Raw genomic sequence first — 16721 nt, forward strand, 5'->3', positions numbered from 1 at the left:
CTCTCTCTCTCTCTCTTTCTTTAAGACAGGATTTCTCTGTGTAATAACTCTGACTGTTTTGGAACTTGTTTTTCAGACCAGGGTGGCCTTGAACTCAGAGATCCACCTGCCTCTTCCTCCTGAGTGCTGGGATTACAGGTGTGGGCTACTAATGCTCATCCCTGCACTTGGGAGTCAGTGTTGACATTGCTCTTATCTGCTTAGCCATCTTACCAGCTCCCGTATTAGAAGTTGAATGTTTTTTTCTGCCACCTTTCTTCTAATTCCTTGTGCCACTGACCTACAGGTAAATGGATCCTAGTCACTGATTTAGTTGATGGCTTGCTTATGTTGTTTATGTCGTTCTCCTTAGGGTTCATTGTTTGAAAACTAAATCTGAAGACATGGGTAGATTTAAGGTTTAAGACTTGTATGATTTAACCTTGGCACGGAAAACATACCACAAGCAAGCATGATAGGGTTTCTTATCCTTCCTCATCAGGTTTTTTTCTTACAGGTTTTGACTCCTGATCGATTACTGACTGTGCTTATTGCTTTGTTTCAGGTTCAATATTCTATTTTTATTTTTTTCCCTGCCATCATTGCCTAGAATTTTTTGGTATAGAGGAGTGCTTCCTTATCTGCTGGAGTAGTGTGGCATTCTTGAAATATGTTTACATGGCAAAGGCAGAATGCATAGCTACAACTCCCTCTCCTCAGAACAGGGCTTTTTGTTTTGACTTCTGTGCTGTGTGTTGGGTATGATTTGCTTCTCATTTTCTCCTTTGTAGTTTGTTCTGTGTTCTTAGAAACTTTGTTTCTCTTTGTATGATATTCATTATAAGTTTTTTTTGGTTATATAATAATTAGACCTGGCTCCCATATCCACATACCTCTGGTAGAACTGCCAAATCCAAGAAATAGCTGCTTTCCAAGGTGCTTGGATTCTGCCTAGTTTCTTATACTTAGGTGCAGTTCAGCAGATCTCTTTGAGTCTTTGACAGAACTACAAAGACCAGATCAGCCTTTTTGTTTCTTTTTCTTTTTGGTAGGGGGCTTGAGACAGGATTTCTGTGTAGCCTTGGCTGTCCAGGAACTCATTCTCTAGACCAGGCTGACCTCAAACTCACAGAGATCCACCTGCCTCTGCCTCCCAAGTGACGGGATTAAAGGCGTGTGCAACCACTGCCTGACTCAGCCCAGTTTCTTTGCAAGGCTGTGGGAATGCTGTACCAAATTGAGCACAAGATAGATACTTTTCACTGATGTTAATTTACCTTCATCATGCATTGGAGGTTTTAAAATGTTGCTATAATTCTTCCATGGATTGTGCATTTATTGGCTGAAATGATCTCATCCATTTTGTTACATAGTTGTATGCCTCTTAGCAGGCAAAGTAGCACAGATAATGAGGGTTTTACTCTGTGTATAGCAGAATTAAGATACCAATTGGAGCCGGGCGGTGGTGGCGCACGCCTTTAATCCTAGCACTTGGGAGGCAGAGGCAGGTGGATCTCTGTGAGTTCGAGACCAGCCTGGTCTACAAGAGCTAGTTCCAGGACAGGCTCCAAAGCCCCAGAAAAACCCTGTCTCGAAACCCCCCCCCCCAAAATAAAAAAGATACCAATTGGTTCTCCCTCAGCTTCTGAAGTTTTTCTTTTACAATATTGTTATGAACTTTTATATTTTAATATTTGGTGGAGTTAATTTTTTATATTATTATTAAAGTCAAGTAACCTTACACTTGGTTCCTGTCAAAAGATGCTGAAGTTTTGTGAATTCTCTTTCTTAAGCTTTCACACAGTAAGCATTTGGAAAACCAAAACCACTGATCTGAGGTCTAGTTTTTATTTCAGTGTTAGAGTTATGTGTAGGTGACAGAGCCATGCAGAGTATAAGCACACAGCTGGATACCAGTGTAGCAGTGCTGAAAGTTTGATAGTGGGGTCAGGACAGGCAGAGAAAGAGGTGAGAATGAAAACTTGGTTCAGTGTAACTTCATCATACTATATCAAGCTTTTAGAGTCTGATGCTTGGTGGCTTATTGACAGCATATTTAAGTACAGTATATTTTGGGGAAAGTTTCCTGATGTAATACAGGCCCCAGTGCACACGGAAGAAAAATTATGCTGGAACTCAACTCAGCCTACATGCCATTTCTTCCAAGAAGATCGGTTTTAGAGATAGGCTGTCTGTATTAGCTTAAGGGCCTGAAGAAGGATCTTACAGTCATACAGATAGCATAGAGGCCATCTGGGCTATGATCCACCTCTCGTCCTGGTTGTGGGAGCTTGGCAAAGCCCTTGTCTATACAGATAATGTAGGAGTCATTTAGCCTATTAGATATCTTCAGTCCTGGTTGTGGGAGCTTGGAAGAGGCCCCTTGCTTTTCAATATAATATAAGGGTCATTTAGATTACTAGCCAACCTCCTGTCCTGGTTGTAGGAGCTTAATTTGGCTTGGCTCAACAGATAATGTGGATAACCAGGCCATCAGTCACCTCTAATTCTTAACCTTCTGGAAAAAACAAGTTATATGTCCTTCCCTGTGAAAGAAAATTCTGGATGCTTAATATTCCTGCTTTTCCTGGACATCTGAGGGTGTAAGGACTTTTAAGCTCCCAACAGGTCAAGGATGCTGTATTATACTAGTGGTTTACTGGGCCTGCCTTTCTGAGGCCTGAATCAGAAAGGCATAACTTAATTTCTTTCTATTTTCTGTCTCTTTCAGATGCTGGCTAGAAGTGAAATAGGCTTTTTCTGATATGTTGGTCTTCCTTACTCTTTCTCTAAAGCCTCTTCCCTCATGTAGATGCTTGTCTGCCTTGTGTTTCACCTCCATGCCAACTTGAATGCCATAGCTTTGTTTCTCCTTTTTCTTCCAGGTGGACAGTTTCTGAGATTTATAACTTGCTTACCTGGAAGGTTTTTTTTTTCTTTTAAGCTAATAAAATTGTTCTTGAGCTTAAAAAAAAAGTACAACTAAACCGAAAATGCCGTGTGTTGAGCTGCTGATGGTGGCACACACCTGTCGTTTGATGTAATATTAGAAAATAGTAATCCAAAATTACCAGATCTTGACCACGGAAATATCTATGAGCCTCTACGACTTTGTAGTAAGTGAGATATTAAAGAGTTTTCTAGCAATAAGGAACAAATGCCACTCATTAAAACTCTGTTTTGAAATTTTTTGGCAGTAAAATATGCTTTTTATATTGATTTGATTGGTTTACTGCTATATTAAGAAAAATTGAGGGCCAGTGTGATGGCTCAGTAGGTAAAGGCACTTGTTGCCCAAGCCTAATGACTTGAGTGTAAATCCTGGAATCCATTAAGAAGTTGGAAAGAGGGGACAGGAGAGATGGCTCAGTAGTTCAAAGTACTGACTGCTCTTCTAAAGGACCCAGGTTTAATTCTCAGCACCCACATGGCAGCTCATAACTGTCTGTAACTCCAGTTCCAGGGGATCCCTTACACAGGCATACATGCAGGCAAAACACCAATGCACATAAAATAAAAGTAAATTGTTTAAAAAAAAAAAAACGCTGGAAGGAGAAAACTAGCCCAGCAAAGTTGTTCTCTGGTCCTCTACAGGCACACATGATACCCCCTTTCTCCTTCATTCTCTCACCCTCCTTACAGTGTGGGTTTTGGGGGAATTGAGATTGTGTGAATATTCATGAGCGATATACCTTGAGTTTTGTTTTTTTGTTTTTCTTTTGGTTTTTCGAGACAGGGTTTCTCTGTGGTTTTGGAGCCTGTCCTGGAAGTAGCTCTGTAGACCAGGCTGGTTTCGAACTCACAGAGATCCGCCTACCTCTGCCTCCCGAGTGCTGGGATTAAAGGCGTGCGCCACCACTGCCCGGCTTATACCTTGAGTTTTTAATGAGTAAAACCTTGTGATTTCACCTATAAATACTCTTCTGGAAAGGTTAATGTGGTTTGCTCAGGTGAGAATGTTAGGGATTTTAAAAAGTAAATATGGGCGTATTGGGGGATTTTATTGTACTTCAGTCTCCGTTTTGTTTCGTTTTTTTTGAGACAGGCGGTCTCTGTGTAACAGCTCTGGCTGCTTTGGGACTTACTTTGTAGACCAGGCTGGCTTTTAATTCGGAGATCTGTCTGCCTCTGCCTCCGAAATGCTAGAATTCAAGGTGAGGGTCATCACACCCGGCTACTCCAGTCTCCATTTTTTTAAAAAAAATTTATTTCAGTCTCTATTAGAGCTTTCCTTAATAGAATGTTTCAGAAAATAGCAGGCACTCTGAAGCTACTAGTACTTTTTTTTTTTTTTTTTTTTTTTTTTTTTGTAATAATAGCAACAGGCATGCAGGAGGATGAGATTGGGTCTCTGCCTTGTCTTGTCACAAACTGGTTTCACTTGTGGAGTGGACTGTAGCTTTCTTCTGCTTCTGTACTTCTCCTTCTGTACATTGCTTCCAGGCGGATGGCTTGGGTCATTTTTGTTTTGTCATTGCCTGTTCACTCACTTTTTTCTTTTGCTTTGGCTCTTCCTGTTCTCTTCCTCATCACGGATGTAGTTGTGCTCATTAACTGTTTCTCTTTTTCTCAATTCTAAGAAAAAGTTGGATTTCTATTCCTTTGAAGTTCTCTTTCTGAAATATCATCTTCCTTGTTTTGTGCTATTTGAGCAGCATCTTCCTAACTAGCCCCCAACTGTTTCCATTCCCATTGCCGCAGCTGAACAAAATCTCCTTCATCATTTTATGATCATATAAATAATTCATACTCTTTATAAAACAGTTCAAATACTAAATGCATGTAACCTCTTATTCCGAAATTAATTATGAATTGTTTTTAGCATCTTTTTGTACGTCTTACAGACTTGTATCTGTGTCTGTACTATCTCACATTTTCTTTTTAAATAACTCATGCCTTCTCTCCAATCAGCATTGATAAAGGACTTGTGTCCACCCGTCTTAACCAAGATTCGTAGAGAATCAGTTGGTGTTGGGGGTGGTGTCAGGGTAGCTGGTTCAAGATATACGTGCCCTAGCTTTCCCTATGCTGAGTTTTATACCTTAGTGTAGCATGATTAATAAAAATCTAGAGACAGAAATTGGGGTTCAACCTGAAGGTCAGAAAAGCAAAACAGCCAGCTATTGGCTCTTACTTATACCTCAGTCCAAAATGGCGATCCTGCCTCCTGGAGTCTCAGAATGAATGTGTCTGAGAGCTGTCTCCTCTTGTCTTAAATTTCTCTGTAGTGCTGGGATTAGAGGCGTTGCAGCACGACCACCCAGTTTCTATGGCAACCTAGTGTGGCTGCTGGGATCAAAGGTGTGTGTCCTTACTGCCTAGTCTGTAAGACTGACCAGTGGGGATGTTTCAGGCAAGCTTCACTCATTAAAATACAAATGAAATATCACCACACCTTTGGTATGGGGAAACGTTCAATCTGCCTTTAAAGAGAATCTCTTATATGATTCTACCACAGTTCGTAGGCATCTGCAAAGCACTTGCTGGTCTGTCAGGTTCCGTTTCTTGTTTCTTCTGCCAATTGCTTCACTTGCTGTGTCCTTTGGGGGTAGTCCTTGGCACACTTACTCACATTTCAGATGAAGTCTTAAGAAAAGATGCATTAAGAGCTTTTTGATTTGAGTTTTAGATTGCTTGTTTTGAAACTGTGCAGAACTCAGACCTAGCTACTTGTTGTAGATACTATGGCTACTGGCTTGTATTTACAACCCAGTTGCATAATTATATTGCACCAACAGAGCACAGAAGTGGTGGAGGCCATGTTCTGTTTCTTTGATTACCAGCATATCTGGACAGTTATTGTTTGTTGGGGGGACATCTGTAGCAGTTCGTTTGTGAATTATCTCTTTTGTTGGCACATAGTAGCATCTTACTGGGAAGCTTCTGTTTATAGTCTGATAATTGTTCTTGAATCTTGGATTCCTTGTACATTCTGTATTGGTGTTCTTCAGGCATTTCCAGGAGACATTGCTTTGTTTCTTGCATCTCAGCTTTGATTCCATGTGTAGGGCATTCCAGCTGGATCACTTAGGGCTCATTGTACTTTGACCCACTGGTCACTTGTGATGGCCTTGACCTTCTTACCTATGGTATGTTGATTATCTAGCTCTCTTCTCATCCTGATGTCTTCCTTGATTTATGCCTAAGTTGAGCCTTTGATTTTCTGATCACCTGACCCTCTCAATGAGGTTGTCTGCTGGCTGGGGTTAGGAGCTGTATGGCAGGTACTTCAGACTACTGATGAATCTAATCTAGGCTTGCCTCTGAAGGTTCATGACTCCTTTAGTCACCTCATGTCTTCTGAGAACTTCCCATGTGTCTAGTGCTTTCCATTGTCCAGTGGGTGGGAAAGCTGTTCACTCACAGCTCTGTCACTGACCCCTGCTCTTGTCTGCTTACAGTTGGGCCGGTGTACAAACAGCGTGGTCAAGTATGAGCTGATGCGTCCATCTAACAAAGCACCACTCTTGGTCCTGTGTGAAGACCATCGGGGTCGCATGGTGAAGCATCAGTGCTGTCCTGGCTGCGGCTACTTCTGCACTGCGGTAAGAGCCCAGCCCGCTTGCCGGGCTTCAAGAGTCCTCTGCAGAGGCTCATTCCAGAGTCATATCCCTTATAGGGCTTAATTCCATAAGCCTTTCATCACAGTTATTGAGCTTTCTTTCTTTTTTTTTTTTTTAATTCTTATTTATTTATTATGTGTACAATATTCTGTCTGTGTGTATGCCTGAAGGCCAGAAGAGGGTACCAGACCCCATTACAGATGGTTGTGAGCCACCATGTGGTTGTTGGGAATTGAACTCAGGACCTTTGGAAGAGCAGGCAATGCTCTTAACCCCTGAACCATCTCTGTAGCCCCCTTGAGCTTTCTTATGTAGACAAAGGACCTTGTATCCCCTGCTCCCTTGTTTTGTTCTGTGAATTTCTGTCTTGAGTACAAAGAAGGGCATGCCTCCTCCCTTTGCTGCATTCTTTGTGTTCTATCAGTTGCCACTAGGATCTTGTCTTTGGTGACTCCATTAATGAGATAAATCTGCATCCACCAGACCGTTAAGACAGGCTCCTTCTTATGATGCCTCTGTGGGTGTCTTCACTTACCTGCTCCTTCATATGTTCTGCTGATCCCCTGTGGCCTAGGCCAGGAGCTTCTGCTGTAAGGGTTTACCTTTGAATTCTATACCTTGTTTCCTTCTTAGACTTTCCTTTTTATGCTTCTGCTGAGAAATAGAATACTTCTGAATTCCATTGTCTATGCAAGAACAGCTATTCTAATTGGTGCTGTAATTGGTATTTATTTATTTTTTTTTTAAATTTTTAACTTTATTTTATGTGAATTGGTATAAAGGTGTCAGATAGATCCCCTGGAACTGGATTTTTAGACAGTTGTGAGCTGCCATGTGGTTGCTGGGAATTGAACCCGGGTCCTCCAGAATAACAGTCAGAGTTCTTAACCGCTGAGCCATCTCTCCAGCCCTGTAATTGGTATTTATTGAAATGATCACTTTTGATACTCAGATTCTCTCTGCCCATCATTTCATGCGGGCCTTCTAGGCCATGCCTTATACAGCTCTCTTGCTTGTTTAGAGTGTCCTGATTGTTGTGAGACCTCAGCTAGCTGGGTTTCTGGGGTTGGAGGTGAGTAGTGTGGCAATGAGGTGATCTTTGGTGGCCTCTTGTTGTGATGAGGCGAGCAGGCCTGTCCAGCTCCCACTCGGCTAGCTTAGCCCTGGAAATAATAACACAGAAACTGTATTCATTTAAACACTGCCTTGCCCATTAATTTTAGCCTCTTATTGGCTAATTCTTACGTCTTGATTAACCCATTTCTAATAATCTCGTGTTGGCTTACTGGGAAAGACTCTAGTCTACACCCATCTCTTGTCGAAGAATCATGGCATCTGCCTGACTTTGCTTTCTTTCTCTCAGCATTCTGTTCGGTCTACTCCACCTAACTAAATCCTGCCCTATCAAAAAGCCAAGGCAGTTTCTTTATTAACCAATGAAAGTAACACATAGATAGATGACCCTCCTACAACAGCCCCTGTTCATTTTGTGAGCTTTTTGTTTCTCTGCTGTTGATAACCAGGCCATACCTGGGCTTTTACTTGCTTGTGTAATTAATCTGAGTGGTTCAGTAGAACTTCATCTAGTTATCTGAATGTTACTTTTAGTTTTTTAAAAACGATTTTCTCCTTTTATTTCTCCAGGGTAACTTCATGGAATGTCAGCCTGAGAGCAGTATCTCTCATCGTTTCCATAAGGACTGTGCCTCTCGAGTCAACAATGCCAGCTACTGTCCCCATTGTGGGGAAGAGACTTCCAAGGCCAAAGAGGTGACCATAGCAAAAGCCGACACGACTTCCACAGTGACCCTGGCCTCTGGACAGGAGAAGAGCTTGGCTTCTGAGGGCAGGGCTGACACGACCACGGGCAGGTACTAAGCACAGTAGCTGTGGTCAAGTTTTTCAGATAGCATTCCTGAAGACAAGTCCTCTGTAGTTACCAGTTTCTGTAGCCATATCCAGAAGTCTCACTGAACTTTGCATTTATTATGGTTTCTCATCTCTAAGAAGTGCTAGTGTTCATTTACTATTATTTGTACATGAGTCGGTTTCATTTTGGCTTTATAAAATCATCTGTGTTGAATCAGTTTTTACACTGGCTTGGCTGGTGCAGCCTTTTGTAGTTTTTTCATTCTTTAATGTAGTCCCCACACCCCGAAGTATTTTATTAGCTTCTGTTAGACTTGACACACTGCTTGGCACATGGTTGAAGGCCTTTTCTGAATAAAAGATAAAGCAATGTATTCCCAGAGACATATATAATTGCTTTTCTAAAGAACCCAGTAGAAATCTTAGCCGAAGATCTTGAGAGCTGTGGAGCGATAAGACAGATGACTGCAGTCTTTCCAACCAGCCATTCCCTGATAGGAAAGGAATGGTGGAGAGATCCTTTCCAGATACTGACAGAGCCGTCAAGTTGCTCAGCAAAAAAGGGAGAAGATAGTTTTATAAACATGATAGCAGAACCAAAAAAAAAAAAAAAAAAAAAAACCTAAAGCTTCATTTGAGGTCATTTAAAAACCTCAGGTTATATGTGTATACAATGGGAAGGGCTTAGTGCTTCCATATTAGTTGGTAAATTGAGCATTCTCAAGTCATAGTTCCAGTAGGCACCCATCCCTAAACTGGGGGAGGTAATAGATTGACTGGATACAGCCTGAAGCTTGTTTATTAAAATCAGGTTTGAGTGAGTGGGTGGAGATCCTAGGAGTGTTGTACCAACTTCTGAGTGTCTTGTTCATTGAGGGGATGGGGTTCTGCATTTCGGACAGCTCACTTGAGACTTGCAGATAGTCAACGGACTGGCATTGACTCCTCAGAGGCAGCCTGTGTGGGCAGGTTGGAACAGGTCTTGTTTTATGTTTTCATTGGTTTCCGTGAGAAAGAGAGGTTTTCCAAATAATGAAACAACATTTCAATAATTTCCTTCTCATGAAGCATTGCTGGAGCCCCAGAGGACGACAAATCGCAGAGCACAGTCCCGCAGGCACCAGAGTGCTTCGATCCTGCAGGGCCAGCTGGGTTCGTGAGGCCAACTTCTGGCCTTTCCCAGGGTCCAGGAAAGGAGACCTTGGAAAGTGCTCTAATCGCTCTGGACTCTGAAAAGTAAGAGCCAGCCTGTTTTTGTTTTTGTTTTTTTTTTTTGTTGTTGTTGTTTTTTGTTTTTTTCCAGAGACAGCTCAGGGTCAAGTTCTTCCCCAGGGGTTCCTAATACTTTCCAGCTTTTTGAATAACACTGTTTATCAAAGGATGACTTCATGAGGTACCAGTCTCCTATGTCTTCCCACTGTCTGGGATATATTGTTGCAAATTATTATCCATTCATGCCAAGAGCAAGAGATGAGATTCTTGTTATCCTGAGCAAGGACAGTCTTATGGGCTCCTTCGGGTGAGCCGCCTGCAGGCTCCTAGAGCAGACACTATCATTCCATGAGCTCCTACCATCTACCTTGCTACTTAATCTCTGCTTAGTGAGGCTAGATCAGGTAGCTCCCTCAGGCTGTTTGCTAGATTCCACACTGCAACCTTTATTGACTCACAGGTATGCTTGTGTCCTCTTTCTCTGGGGACAGCCTTCCACTCCTTACAGAGGCTTATCAAGGTGTCTTACTCTGCCCTGGAAGGAAAATGGCTCACTCATTCGTACCTAACAGATAAGTCCCTCTGTTGGTCTTCATCATTCTGAATAGTCTCTCACTCTCTCTATCCTAGTTCATCTGATACCCTTAATCCCTGTTATTGACCAGGCCCCAGACTTTTCCTAACCCCTCTACTCCTAATCCTTGTCTAGAAGTTGAGTAAGCTTCATACCACATGTTGCCTTAAGGCCCTTTCTTGTTGCCAGAGGATAGCTAGTATCACCCTATGACAGTTGCCATCACTTGAGCTGCACAGGTCACCCTGGATCTCATATGCCATCTTGAGTATAAATGATAACCAGTGCATGACGACTTCTGGCAGCTCCCTGACCTTCTACAGTATAGCACCGTGTCTGTGCCTGAGTGGGGCACATGTCACGTTAGCAGCGGTGTTAGTGTGCAGCACTTTCATGACATAAGAAGACAGTTGTTGGGGTTTTTGTTGTTGTTTTGTTTGTTCTTTTGGTGGGCAGTGCCTCAAGGCTTTAAACATGCTCACAAACGCTCTCAACATTGTACCTCCCGCCCTGTTTTGACAGTAAGAGACTGGTGCTGATTCTGTCCTCTGCTTCTTACAGACCCAAGAAGCTTCGCTTCCACCCCAAGCAGCTGTACTTCTCTGCCAGGCAGGGTGAGCTGCAGAAGGTGCTTCTCATGCTCGGTGAGTTGCTATTACCTGAGACCCCAAAAGAAACACAGGGAAGCCTTGTTGGTTACCCCTTTTCTCATGAGCCCCATCTCCCTGTCTAATGCTTACAAATGTTTGATTCCTCTGATGCGTGAAAGAAAGTGCTCCCTGGTATTTAACCTGTTACATGGCCTGGAAATTTTCTCTATGCATTTCTAGTTTTTAAAAAGTAAAAAAAAAAAAAACAAAAAAAAAACAAAAACAAAAAAACAAAACTAATTTAAAAAGTAATTAGTTGAGTGATTATTAGATTAAGCAGAAATGTACATTGCAGGAAAAGCACCTGCAGCATGACTGGGTCCTGTTGTGACATGTTACAGTGAGGATGCCAATGCTTCTGTGCTGACAGGAACATTACAGCTGCAAAAAGTGATCCAGTGGAAGTAAGGACATTGTATATTTTGCAGCTGTTGAGCTTGGGTTAACTCTTTAGTGCCTGAGAATGTGCTTGTTAGAGCTGACCCAGTCTCAGCTTGAGTCCTCAGCTCATGGTTCTGGGCTTGACCTCTCTGAAGTTCATCTTTGGCTGAAAAGCATGGGTAAACTTGCACTTTGAATGACAGCAAATCATGAAAGAAGCCAAAATTTGTCAAAAAGAAAGAAAAAGATGGGAGAATTCATTTAATTAAAAAAAGTTTTATTCTTCATGGATTTCATATAGTCTTAATTTGCTTCATTAATTTTTGCATGTTATCTTGATTCAATGTCTAGAAAAATGCTCAAAATTTGGGAGCCTAAGGCAGAAGGATTTCAAGTTCAAGGCCAGCATAGTAAGACCCTTTGTCTCCAAAAAGTAAAAATGAAACAAATATTTGAGTCTTTGGGTCATGCTTCTATCTGCTCCTGGGACATGTCTGTTTAGGAGCTGTTCTTCCTTTAGCACATTTTTTAATAAGCTTGTAAGAGGCTAAGATAAGGAGTATCTGAAAGCATCAGAACTCAAGGGTTAGAATGAGCACAGTAAAACATTCTTAGTAGTACAACTGGGGCCTAACTTCTGCCTGCAGACAGGGTATAGTGACTCCATCATGGCTTCAGAGCTCATTCTTTACATTGATGTTATCCATGTCAGCCCTGACGACCATCATAAGTATATGAAAATGTATTGTGGTTGCATCTGATATAATTAGTAAAATTGTGTTTGTTTACAGTTGATGGAATTGATCCCAATTTCAAAATGGAGCACCAGAGTAAGCGTTCCCCATTGCATGCTGCTGCAGAGGCTGGCCACGTGGACATCTGCCACATGCTGGTTCAGGTTTGGAAGGATAGCTTTAAATAGTTTCTTCATCCTCTCCATGATTATCTAAGTGCCGCTAGGCTAAAATGGCAGTGGTACCTCGAGACTACTCTAGGTACTCTACATTGCCTCTGTAGAGTACCGCACTGCTGTGTAGCTGTGTCTCAGCGTATTTCCTAGTTTTAGTTTAGCCTTGCCTTTAATATTTACTAAGGTTTGCTATAGATGATGGGGGCTTAGTGAGACTCAGATCTTTCCCTCTTCTAATCCCTGTGACCGATTACATATCCCTCATTGTTTAAACCATGTCTAGAATATTCTTTAATTTTGTGAGATGACTGAATAGTTAAAGGTGCTTGCTGCCAAACCTGACAACCCGAGTTTGACTTCTGGAACTCGCATAGTAGAAGAGAACACAAATTATTCTCTGACCTTCACATATGTTGTGATGTATACATGTCTCCCCAATTGAAAATAAATATAAAAAAAATCTAAATAACATTGAAAGTTATTTTTTCCATCCAGAACACCTGTAACCATTAACCATCCTCTGTTTCTCTCCACACCTTTTTTCAGCAGCTGGTAACCACTGTCTTCCACATTCGAGTGAGAATGTGCAGTGTTCTGCTGTGCTTCTGTAAATGCAGGATTGCAGTCTTATTTATTTATGGCAGTTGTTACATGGTGTCCACACACCACACTTTGTCTTTTGCCCATTTGTTAGTGGACACTAGGTTTGGTTCAGCATCAGTCATAGTTCCTGTGAACAGGGCTGTCATAGACTTAGGTGTCCAGACCGAAGCTCCTTTCTTTTGAATATACATCTAAGAGTACACTTTCTGGGTCACTTGGTTGCTCTAGCTCCAGAAGTTGAAAAACTTCCATACTGTCTTTTGTAGTGCCTATTTGGCTGACTATTAAAGATCTAAGCATTTTTCTTTTTCTACATCTGCATGGCTACTTGTTACTTATCTTTTTTAATTTGTATTTCCTTCATGATTAGTGGTGTTGTAGTTTTTTATATACTTGTGGTTCTTGTTACAGCTTTTTTTGAGAAATGTTTGATATGTTACTCTCTTTGAGAGTTATTTGCTATTGAGTTGTGTGAATTCTGGAAATCAATCCCTTGTTAAATGAATATTTTACAGATACTTCCCTCTGTTATAGGCCACCTATTAACTCTTTCCTATATTGTTTATACAGAAGTTTGATAGAGGTTGCCTGTATAGAATCAACCTTGCATTCTTAGGATGAAATCACTTGATCCTAGTGATTTATTTCTGCTGTGTTATTTAACTTGCTCATATTTTGTTCACAATTTTCATATCTATCCACCAGGATAGCTGTTTTCTGTAGCCTTTGGCTGTGGCTGCTGCTGGTGTTAGCATTAGTACTGTAGAACAATATTATATTGTATTAGGAGGGTATCAGCCCCCCCCCCATAGTTTTAGAAATACTGGCATTAATATTTGGAAATTTGGTGAAATTTCATTGTGAAGCTGCCCACTCTGGACTTTTCTTTGTTGGAAGATATTTTCTTTGACTTTACTGCAGTCCCTTGTTATTTATTGGACGTTTCAAGCATTTTATTTATTCATCATTCAGTTTTGATTGGTTTCAAGTGTCGAGAAAGTCGCCCATTTCTTGCTGTCATCTGATTGTTTATCATTGTCCATAATGATCCTTCGTGCTCCTGTGATGTCAGCTGATAAACATCTATTCTGCTTTTGTTTGAGTTGTGTTCATTTTTTTTCTTGATTAGGTTAACTACAGGTTTGTTTTACCTTTTCTAAAAATCAACTTTGTCTTTTAATCTTTGTTTTTTCATTTATCATATTCATTTCATTTGTTTTTCTTCTGATCTTTATTACTTTTGGATTTTGTTCTAGTTCCTTAGCATTCCATCATTAGTTTATTTATTTGAGATTTCTATTTTTTGCTATGGTTTATTGCCATAAATATCTTTCTTAGTATTGCTTTTGCTTTATCCCATGTTGTATTTTCATTTGTTCTAGGAAGTGTGTGTGTGTGTGGGTGGGTGGGTGTGTATGGCAGAGGTTGGCATCACATGTCTTCCTTATCCAATCTCCACTTTATATATAGAGATAGGGTCTTTTATTTAAGACAAGAGCTTGAAGATTAGCCTAGCTAGCCAGCTTGCATCTGGGATCCCTCAATTCTGTGTCCCATGTGCTAGGATTAAAGTTAGGTCAGTCTGCCCTCCCAACTCTACATTCACAAGGGTGCTGGGGATATAAATTCTTGTTGTCATGGGTGCACGGCAAGAGGTTTGCCTCCCAAACCATCTCCTTAGCTCCCAGTTCTAGAAAATATTTTAGACTTCATTCTTATTTCTTCATTGACTTATTACTTATGAGTATACTGTTGAATTTCTTTGTATATATACTATTCCTGAAGTGCTTTTTTTGTTGATTTCCATTTTTATTTAATTGTGACCATAGACGAGATATATATGCATGCTATGGTTTCAGGTTTTTGTTTTTGATTTTCTTTTGGTGAGGGGGAGGCTAAAATTGTTTGAGGGCTGGGGAGATGGCTCAGCAGTTAAGACCACATACTCATTATTCTTTCAGGAGTCCCAGAAACCATGTTGCAAGGGGGTGGGAATGGGTGAGTGGTGCACAGCCTCCTGTAACTCTAGCTCTTGTGTACAGATATACAGTACCAATAATTAGAAATAAAACAAATCTTAAAATATTTATTTACACTTACTTACGGTCTGACCTACACAATGTTCTGTATCCTGATGCGAAGAATTTTCGTTCTACAATTCTAACATGAATTGTTGTGCAAATGTCAGACTTGTCAAACTTGTTCCTTTGATCTGTAATACAGTTCAATTCCTCTGTTTCTTTCTTGTCTTTGGTCTGAGTGAGCTCATCAGACGAAAATGATATGAATCCCACAATTACATTGTATTGGATTGTTCTCTGTCCCTTTAAATATGATGTTCATATTATGTAGTTGGGTTCTTATTTACTTATTTACTTATTTACTTATTTACTTATTTACTTACTTATTTATTTATTTATTTATTTATTTAATATTTTCGAGACAGGGTTTCTCCGTAGCTTTTGGTTCCTGTCCTGGAACTAGCTCTTGTAGACCATGCTGGCCTCAAACTCACAGAGATCCTCCTGCCTCTGCCTCTCAAGTGCTGGGATTAAAGGCGTGCGCCACCACCGACCGGCAAAGGGGAGAGTCTTTGGTTTTTTTTTTTAATTTTGTGAGAATTCATTTTATGTGTATAAATGTTTGCCTACATGTAATTCTGTGTACAACAAGCATGCACTGCCTAAGAAGGCTGGAAGAGTGTGTTCGTTTCCCTAAAACTAGAGTTTACAGACAGTTGTGAGCTGCTATGTGGGTGCTAGGGTCCTCTGAAAGGGCAGTCAGTGTTCTTAACCTCTGAGCTATCTCTCCAGCCTCTTGTATATTTTATATTGAGTAATATGTATTTATAATTGTTATTTTCTTTTATTAAATTGACTACTATGTCATAGATTGACCTTTAAATTTTTCTTTTTAGTTGTGAATGAGTATTTTGCTTAGATTTATGTCTGTGTACCACATGCATGCCTGGTGACTGGAAGCCCGAGGAGGGCCTTGGATCCTCTAGAACTGGAGTTAAAGACAGTTGTGAGCCACTGTGTACTTTCTGTGGATCAAACCCAGGTCCTTGAGAAGAGCAACAAGTGTTCCTAACCATTGAACCATCTTTCCAGCCCCTGGTTGGTTTTTCTTTTACTTAAAACCTGTCTTATCTAAGTATGTCAGCTTGCTCTTTTCTCAGTACATCTTTTTCTGTCCATTAACTTGAACTATGTGTGTGTTACTGAAGTAAGTTTCTTACTGTCAGCAAATTATCTGATTTTTTTTTTTAAATCCATTTAGTCTGTATTTTTTTACTTGGAGAACTTACTCTCTTTCCATTTAAGCCATCATTGTTAAGGACACAATCCTGTCAACTAGTTTGTCCGTTGTTCCTCTGTTATTTTGCATTTCCTTTCCATCTCTTGTGTGTCTTTGTGGTTTTGGGGAATCTGCATGGAAAGGATTTGATCCTGTTACATCTGAGTGAGTCCATTTGCATGCTTTCATGATTGTTATATATTTTTTTTAAATCTCTAATATTGTACTTTTTTTACATGACTAGGCCGGTGACAGTCCTCATGTTGACTGTCTTGACGGTCTGTTCCTACTTCATTTCTTGACGATAGCTTTCGGAGGTCTGTATTTTCAGCAGCAGATGTTCAGTCTTTGTTTTCTCTACACTGCAGATACCACTTGACTCTCCCCAGGGTTTCTGTTTCCAAGTCTGCTGTGGTATAACTGGAATTTCTTTGTGTGTAACTTAAGGATTTTCTCTGGCTGTTTTTAAGATTCTCACTTTGTCTTTTGCTGTTGATTAATATAAGCCTTAAAGACTATCTATTTGGTTGAAATATATTTTAGGGTCCTTTGTAACTTCCTGGTTCTGGTTCATTTTCTCCAAGTTTTTTTTTTTTTTTTTTTGTTTTTGTTTTTGTTTTTCGAGACAGGGTTTCTCTGTGGCTTTGGAGCCTGTCCTGGAACTAGCTCTGTAGACCAGG

At 40.6% G+C, this 16721-nt stretch overlaps 1 protein-coding gene across 5 annotated transcripts in view; it reads left to right on the plus strand.

Annotated features, from left to right (window-relative positions):
* Ehmt1 (euchromatic histone lysine methyltransferase 1) overlaps positions 1-16721 on the plus strand; it is a 168905-nt gene that overhangs the window by 115478 nt on the left and 36706 nt on the right. For 4 of the 5 annotated variants that reach the window (XM_026778400.1, XM_013346039.2, XM_026778411.1 and 1 more), the window contains exons 10-14: positions 6381-6524; positions 8187-8413; positions 9480-9647; positions 10759-10841; positions 12020-12126. In XM_026778400.1, the coding sequence (XP_026634201.1) occupies positions 6381-6524; positions 8187-8413; positions 9480-9647; positions 10759-10841; positions 12020-12126 (729 nt within the window). The remainder of the gene's footprint in view (positions 1-6380; positions 6525-8186; positions 8414-9479; positions 9648-10758; positions 10842-12019; positions 12127-16721) is intronic. The other variant, XM_026778412.1, reaches the window with a different exon arrangement.

Source organism: Microtus ochrogaster, chromosome 4 (assembly GCF_000317375.1).
Source record: "Microtus ochrogaster isolate Prairie Vole_2 chromosome 4, MicOch1.0, whole genome shotgun sequence".
Lineage (NCBI taxonomy): Eukaryota > Metazoa > Chordata > Mammalia > Rodentia > Cricetidae > Microtus > Microtus ochrogaster.